Source organism: Varroa jacobsoni, unplaced genomic scaffold (genome assembly GCF_002532875.2).
Source record: "Varroa jacobsoni isolate VJ856 unplaced genomic scaffold, vjacob_1.0 scaffold_696, whole genome shotgun sequence".
Lineage (NCBI taxonomy): Eukaryota > Metazoa > Arthropoda > Arachnida > Mesostigmata > Varroidae > Varroa > Varroa jacobsoni.
The window spans coordinates 5,722-14,428 of record NW_019213598.1 but is presented as its reverse complement, the minus strand read 5'-3'; the positions used below and the strand labels follow the sequence as shown (position 1 = coordinate 14,428).

Below are 8,707 nucleotides of genomic sequence, written 5' to 3'. Positions count from 1 at the left end.
CTTAGGATATTTCCTAGTCTCTTAAAAAGCAGAAATAATCAACGGCGGATATCTACTAGCCACTAGAAGGACGTATTTCGTAACTGCTTAACAAAGGAATACCGAACTATTTATACAACTCAAGCATCGCCGACCAGATGGTCGATACTTCTTTTGCGCCTTAATATATCATTACATGGAATGATTTTGCGCTGTCCCGCACTTTAACTGGATAAACGACAACACTTCCAGTAGACGCTCGACTTAGAGCATTGTTGTGAAGAGCATCATAAAGCACTGACAAACCATAACCCTACTCAATAGACCCTACTACTGCTAGTCATTTAGCTCATATCGGAGTACTATGAAAACTGCAAAGAACGTCATCGTTCACACAAAATCGTCCACGGAAGTTGAGAAGAGCATGCCTGAAACAAAAACCTTCGTTAAGGAGTCATGGACAAAAATCCGCATCTTGCTTAAGTGCTTCAATGTGAAACGCTTCATGGAAACGACAGCAAGATAGGGTTGTGTTTACCATTGGACAACCTTTTTTTACCGCTGGCTTTCTGGCTATTAAGTGTAATCGAACTAGCATCTGCAATTAGGCATGCTCCATTTCAATAGCTTTGAGACGTTCGAGTAAAGTCTCATTAAATGTTGTAAAAAAACATCTATCTAACACCAGGGTGTTTGGGATTTTCTCTGCTACCTAGCTTTGGAAGCAAATACTTGTTGAATAACAACTTGTGGTAAAGAAGCCACCATATTTGCTAAAAGCGGACCAAAAACAGTGTCGGCGCAATGCTTACACCAACCGTTCAGAACTAAACAACAGAAAATGGAATATAGCAATATATAACCACTGATAAAACGTATACTCTTTACCACACATCTTAAGGCGAACAACGTCGACAGAGCGAACCAAGGAAGTGAGTCGCAAGCAATTAATTTGAACCACATGGGAGATACTTAAAAAGAAAAAAAGGTGGATTTTGCTGTCACTCTCGCTAACCACCGAAAAGGTTTTGCCGCCCAAAAACGGATCAACGTGAGCTACAACAAATTGGCTTCTTTTTCGTTCTAAACCAGTGTTATTTAACCTAGTCCATTTTTAATGGTCTAGATTCCGTGTATGATGAAACTCGCACGCATTTTACTATACTTGTATGACATTGTGTTTATAGGTTTTACATTTAACATAATATTGGCAATAGTGAGCAGAACACTACTCGAAACAAAAGCAACACTTAAACGTTGACTTTTCCATTTATATTTCAATGAATGATGCATTAGATCATTCGAGATTATATATCATTGCGTTACGACCTTGATGCTGTAAAATATGTTTCGTCTGTTGGAATGTACTATGCGTAAAATGTGCAATCCCTCCTACATACGTAGTTAATATCCTTTATAATCAGGTTTATTAAGTTCATCGCTCTTCAGTCCCCGTCAAGTTTCATGATAAGTGAAAAGCCTAACCATCCGCTTATCCAAAAGTGATACCAAATACTGAGAAATTTATTGAACCGCTAGATTAGTTGTGTGACTCGAGTGCGCTTGATAGCGAACTCACGATCTCGAAATAGTCTTACAAAGAATTTATCGCGGGGATTAACTTTGTCATTCAGTAAATAAAACAAGCTACAAGAGGACGTTCTTACAATTCTTCCGTCTTAGCCGAAATTCAGAATATTGTTCGAGAAACATCCCAATAGCAGAACTGCGTACTTTCTCTAGCCGCTAACTTGATTGCGAAATTAGCCTACCTTTAAGATTTTGATCCTCTTTAAAAGGCTTTCAATACCTTCAAATACATTTCAATTATACATTTATCCTATTTGTTAAGCGCGGTATGCCCGAAAGTTCTGAAAGGCCCCGAATTTGGAGAACGTGATATTTTGTAAATAAAATGCTATTTGAATTAATTTTTTAAATGAAATGAAGATTTTCCCAAAATGTTTAACCCAAAAACAATTTATTCTCATAAATACGCATGTTATTGACGTCCATAACAATACAGGTTATTTAGCCTCAAATGATCTCAGTTAGGCCGAAGTAAAGTGATGAATATGGTCGTAGTGTTTACATTATACTTACAATTTTTTTATATGTCACAATAATATCGTCTGCAGTCTGCTATAGATTCCAACAGCTGCTGTTTCTCAGACTTCAGTTTGTCCACTTGTTTCTGCGGGGCAATAATTCACACTTCTCGAAACATCCTAATGTTAATGTTCGTCTTTCATCTAATCAGATTGCTACTTCCGATAGTTTCCACTTGTAACGGCAACAAAATCAATTTTAGCCATTTTTTTTTTCTAGTTTTACTAAATGTCTCATCAACGTTTCGTAACGCACCTGACTTAGCTTTACATACATAAATTATTCACTATTTCTATATGCATAAAATATGTGTATCACCTCCATCGTATTTTAACAGGCTAGACCTCTGAAACGGATCATTTCAGATAGGGACCACTTGTTTTGAAAAATTTAAATTATTGGCTATATAACAATGCGGAACAGGTGTTCGACCCACTTCATCTTGGGAAAACTTGATTTTTTAATTTTTAATAATCTTTTCAACACAGATAGCTCTGTTAAAACTTGTATTATGTCTGTACAGTTTGAGTCAATTACTGGCAAACTCTTCGTAGCTTTATTCACTTAAAGTTCGTTAAGAATTATCATATTTTTCTGCACCTGTGTATCTCCTTTGCTTAATTCTTCCAATGCTGCTTAGTCCTCGTAACGGGCTTGTTTTCCTCCGCTATTCCCTCCACTGTCTCCAGCTCGTCGTTTAGCCAGAATCTGGTTGATCTGCTGCAATTCCCGATCTAATTTCATCTTATCCTGTTAAAACAAAAATGTAATTATTTAGCAGTCTGTCCCACGCACTAATAGTCATACAAAGTAATTGATCTCTATACCACTTATTTTTTTGGAGAGGTTAGTCACACCAGCGTCGTTCATTAATAGTTCGAACTCATCATAAAGTGTGCCAGCGAACATGTGGATGCCAACTGAATCAGATACAAACGCTGTTATACTACCAACATGACTTACTTAAGGGACTTACATCGTACTCGGGTTATCAAAATATAGAGTTCAACAGTCGGCAGGTACAATATCAGTGCTACAAGCTTCTACGATAGCATTTGAATTCGGTAGTAGCTTCATAGACAGGCTTAAAATGCCATACCCGCTGTTTTAAGTAAAGGAAAATAGTTATATTGGCGCGTTTAACAGCGTACAACTTAGTAAACTGGCAATAACGACAGTTTTAAGAAAAAAAAGAAACCAATATTTGAAAATTTTATTAATTTTAAATCAAAACAATTTTTTTCATTTTTTGAGTTTTCGGGCAAGAGTGCTGATGAAACAAACGTGATAGTAGTTGGATATCCAGTTCTCCATCTCTGCAGTATAAAGTCAGTAAAACTATGCGTTCTTACCTTCTTCTGTCCTTGCATCTGTTGGCCTTGAGGACCAGCAGCACCTTTCGTCCTGCGTCCTTCAGCCATTTTAACGCCGTATTGAAACGCAGCTTTAGGAAGAGCTTCTTTGCGGTCCATGTAAGCCGCGTATTCTTCTTGTGACTCGAAGTCCCATCTGAAGAACACGGCCAAACAGGAAGCCTGTATATGTAGTTACAACCTTTTCGTCTAAATTTTCAACTTGGTCATTAGCAAGACTCAGAAATAAATATATCTAGTGAATGAAGCTTATGCATACATCGTATGCCTGGTACACCAAACGGTTGTATTTTAATTTATCTGATTCAAGTTACTTACGTAAATAAAGTTGTAAGTTGCTAATTATTTCAATTTCAATTTTGCTAATGATAATCGCACTAAGGTAGAGAAGAAACAATTCCAAACGCGCAACTTGAGGAATCATCGAGAGCGCAAAGAAGTCTAAGACATGCAAATCTTACCTGTTTAGGGGACCTTTTCGCTTCCCGTTGTCCATTTTACTCAAGTCCTCTTCTTCGTCTGAATCCGCGACAGCGTCATCGTTCTCAGGCATGCCGGGATAGCATTCGCTATAATAATCCTCTATAATTCGAGATAGAACATCATGTAATACCAATAATGCATGGATAATCATTCTGGTCAAACGAAATCGCGCCAAGAGCTAAATTGAAAAAACCAAATACCCTTTACTAAAGATCATTAAAGATCAGCTGGGGATTAAACTAAGGTTTCATCGTTTTGAAAATAACACCAGTCACCGAGGCTACCGATAATAATAATAAATGTAATGATTTTCATAATTGTATAAAAATTACTGTTATTACTATTAACCTTCAGTTATCTCAACACCCTCGGCGCGCTAACTTAAGCAGTTGAATCTATGATATGTTAATGGCCATGCTATAGAACCTAGCCACATGTACTCTCTATTTGCTTTGCTTTTACTGAATTTAAAACAGGTTCAGCCAGATATTATGTTTATGTAACCGTCTTTGGTTGACCTACCTTGTTGTGTAAGTCTCGCCAGCTTGTCTTTAAACCGACCACCGGATTCTTTACTGTCTTTGTTTGCATCACTCGCCTGCTGTTGAGTAGCTTTGAGAGCAGTTCTCAAAAGAACGTCTGATTGCGATGACTCGAACGTTTTCTCCGTAACGAGGTCATCTGTCGAAGATGTAAAATAGCGGGAGGCTGCCGGCCGTTTGCCGTTCTTTTCACCTCGATCTGCGCGTTCACCGCGATGATCCCTGTATGGATAAAGCAGAAGAACACAACGACATTTTTATAATAATTATAATAAGATTAAATTTAACACATTTATTATAAAAAATCTTGTAATTATTCCAGAGAATTCTTTGAGACATTAGCACTGTAGAATAACAGCTAAAATTTTAATTACCTGAGTCTATCTCGGTCATCCTTTTGATCCATAGGCGAGGTTTCTCGACTTGGGGAAGCTCGACGGTTTTTCCTTGTCGCGCCACCTGACTCTCGTTGTGGATGGTATTCACCTACATCATCGAAGATGCTAACATTGTCCCGAGCTACACTTGGATTTCGTGCCCCTTCACCTTCCTTCGCTTTTGGATCGGTGCTGTCCCCGGTTCCCTTATCGACTCCACCACGTTTCTTGCTTTTACGAATACTTAGGCCGGACCTGAAAACCAGTGCAGAATCAGTTTGTCTATAAGATTTCTATTTTAATGAAATGAGCATTGAAAAATGATCGACTATGCTGTGCTATGCTCTAGCGATCTGAGACTCGCCACATTAAAATTACTTGCGTATTAAAAATGAATTTCAAAATCGTAGAATTAATTCGAGATAGACTATTTTACTGCTCCAAATTGTCGTCATCGAAGGAAATAATGGTTAAAGTGAGCGGTACTACTGAGTAACGTTACACCTACCTGAGGTATCCTAAAATTTGGGTAAGCTTGTTGATAACAATGTCATTTGTAGTGAGGGTAGCGGATGCAAGGGCCATTTGTGGGCAGTCTTGCTTACTGCGAATTAGTGCAGTCGGAATATCGCCTTCCGCCTGAGGAAATATACAATTAAAATGATAAGTTATAAAACAATGCGAATAACACAGCTTTGAACGGAACAAAAATATGGTCCTGCTTTTCCTTAGTATCGAAGTGCGCACTCATGGAGATTAGACGTGCCTATCTTTATACAGAAAGAAAGCAATTTTCGGGGGAGATTCGTATAATCTTGAAAATAATGTACCTCATCCAATTCAATGACGTATGCCATTCGGTGGGGAAGGAATAATTCGTTACGTTCGACCCTCGACGATTTTTGGGAAAATAGTAGCCGGTTGATATTCTTTGCTGAAATGTATCACACAAATACGTTACTCGTCGCTCTAAGCCAATTTAGATTATGCGAATTGAAGAACCTAATCGTATATTTGTTACCCTTGGCCTCTTGCACATAGTTTCATAGAACCAGCTATTGCATTTGGTCTGAGCGTCTTTGAAAATAATAGCTCAGTAAACAGTTTTATCAAAGCTACCCTCTTTTGCAATGAAAACAGCTTGAAAGACAGAATTCAATTTATGTGTGAACGTGCATGATTAACTTGTCTACTATACGATGTATTTAAGAACTGCTGCACCTTAGAAGACTAGTTTGTTTATTAATACAGCTTACCCATGGCAGTCCTAAACATCAGTTTAGTCTGCTCCTCAACTTCCTCTTTAGCTCGTTTATCCTGCTTTTGTTTCTCTTCTTGCTTTGCCCGAAGCGCCTCCTCAAATTCATTTTCCTATACATTAAAAACAAAAACAAGTCACTATGTACATTATACTTATTACTCGGCTTAGGACACTACTCCAGGCTACCGTATAGTGTAGAATACGTTTTTAACTATAACCTCTACCACTCGGCCCTTTGAAGATAATTACGATACACGTAACAATAGAAAATTGTTTAGTTGGTTAGTACGTGCACGCTCAACTACTCTGGTGCTACATAACTAGAGGGTCTGGAAGGTATACGCCTTCAATTAATAACAACTTGAGGAACAAATGCAAGTCTTTTACATAACTTTTCGTAAACTTTGTTCAGTACACAGTATATGTATATTACCTCTTTTTCTGTGGCCTCAATTTCACTTCGAACTTTCTGCAACAGGGCGTAATCGAGACCTTTCACAAGATGGGTATGTTCCATGTCACCACCCAAGAACTTAGATTCTTGAATAAGCTGCTTCCGACGTTCAGCTGCATTTAGATTTCTGAAAAAAACATCATAGCTTATTTTTGCCAGCATTTTAAAGCCTGCTGATTTACTACCGTCTCAGCGCAGCTAATAACAATTTTGTAATCTTGACAATCAACTAATTTTGTTAAGAAGTTTCTAGTTATTCTCAACGTTTACTAATATATAGGGGTAGTATTCCAGTAATAGGTTTCACTGACGATTTAAGGTCGGGCGCAACTGCATGGTATCCCGCCGCGGTGGCCGAGATTGATTCATCTGTGGGAACGGTTTCGGTAGTCGCGCCTTCTCGTCTCTCTTTTGCACGATCCCTGTAACGAGCAGCTAATTCCGCCAATTTGTCATCCTGGAAAAATTGCAAAAAAAATAAATCCGTTTGTTTGTCCATCCGTTACAATCTGAATGCGAACACCGCTGATTAGGACGCGTCAGAAGTGGAGGGTAAACTTCTGACAATATTCATTTTCATTTTCTAGTAGTCTTTATTTCATCATCTGATAAAAATGAAGTAAAAACGTAATGTTTGTAATCTCGCCAAAATTAAATCACGAGTTTCTTCTAACATTATATTTTGCCTGTGTAGACTGCTGTAAAGTTGTAGCGATATCGTGCAGTTAACAAACGATATAACTTTGGGATAGAAAGGCTCAGTTTTTTAGCAAGCTTACCTCGGCTTTACGCAAACTCGCATAATACTGTTTTTTCTTTTTTCGCTCGGTGATGCTATGCGACGGAGTAGCGGAAGCTACACCCTTTGGTGCCGGAGCCCCCATAGATCCTGGTGCCGAAATTCGCTCTGAGCGTCCTCCGGTTGAGCCTGCACTCCCAGCTGCCGGGACGTTCGCCCTCGGTGTCATCATTAACTTACGGAAATCGGCATTTGTCATGTTACGGGACGGCGTACTGTAAACAATTCAGACATGATAATATTATACCGTGGATTAACTTCGCTTTGAACGGCTCAGAGCGAAGCTGCGACACACGAAACGCCGTGAAGGCATAAGTGTGCGTTTCGTTTGTACTTACGCATGATAATTCTGTTGTTTATAACGGCATAAAAAGAACACTCGTTCATGCATGGGTAAAACTGAGTTGTTTGTCATGACAAATCTTCATCTTCGACGAATCAAACCTTAGCCAGTAAGCTAAATACCCTGTAGTATGATGTACGTATGAAAATGAACAAGGTATGTGTAGTCGACCTTTCGCCGATACTCACTCAGGCACGGTCGTATGACCTGACGGTGCTAGTGGATTGGAAAATTCCATTTTCCTTAGTTTCGATCCTTCAACAATATTGGTACCGATTCTTTTGACACTGCACCCACAGACACGATGCGGCGAATCTTGATCTTCTTGTTACTTAGAGACAGAATCGACAAACAGCCTTAAGCAGTATCTGAGCGAAGCAGTAAATGTAATTGTTCTGTCTACATTTAGGCGACGTATTCTTCTAGACCAAAATAGACGCACGAACCGTTAGGACCATCTGCGGTGCAAGCAGTACCGAGTCATGCAAAACTGTATGATAAGAGTAGAACAAACTAAATATTGAAATTCGGAACTCCGGGTAAGCGTTCTCTTGCACATCATAACACTGCGCTGAATGTTCTGTTTTGACTTGGCTCTCTGCTAAACACCACACACGCACAACCTTGTTTCTGGTACACTGGATCGCTCAATGCGGAGCGGGTTTTTTTGATGTTCTTTAGATGATAGGTTTTCGTATATGACACTGACATCATACAAAAAAATATAGGAAAACGCTATACACATTTGGAATATATTTATGTTATTAGTATATATTTATTATACAGATATATAACAACATAATTTTTATCCTTTTATGTTTGAAAAGATATTCTTAATTTCGATCATATATTCTCGTCATGATAACGAGAATCTATGATCAAACGCGAGAAGAATCAGAAGTTTTTTCAACTTCGTTTACAACCAACTCTCCCGGAGTTTTGTTGTTTTACGCCTCTGATTCTACATAGGCTTTGCTTATTTTGCAC

General features: G+C 38.6%; 1 protein-coding gene across 1 annotated transcript; it reads right to left on the bottom strand.

Annotated features, from left to right (window-relative positions):
- Positions 1-1,941: 1,941 nt before the first annotated feature.
- Positions 1,942-8,309, bottom strand: beag (IC cytokine homolog beag). The gene is made up of 12 exons (XM_022837230.2): positions 7,909-8,309; positions 7,358-7,592; positions 6,890-7,035; positions 6,558-6,705; positions 6,120-6,234; positions 5,694-5,797; positions 5,372-5,502; positions 4,861-5,118; positions 4,467-4,708; positions 3,923-4,043; positions 3,441-3,597; positions 1,942-2,838 (listed from the first exon to the last, which is right to left on the bottom strand). Exons 1-12 carry the CDS (start codon positions 7,956-7,958, stop codon positions 2,725-2,727), a joined length of 1,821 nt encoding a protein of 606 aa, XP_022692965.1. The 5' UTR covers positions 7,959-8,309; the 3' UTR covers positions 1,942-2,724.
- Between the last annotated feature and the right edge of the window lie 398 nt (positions 8,310-8,707).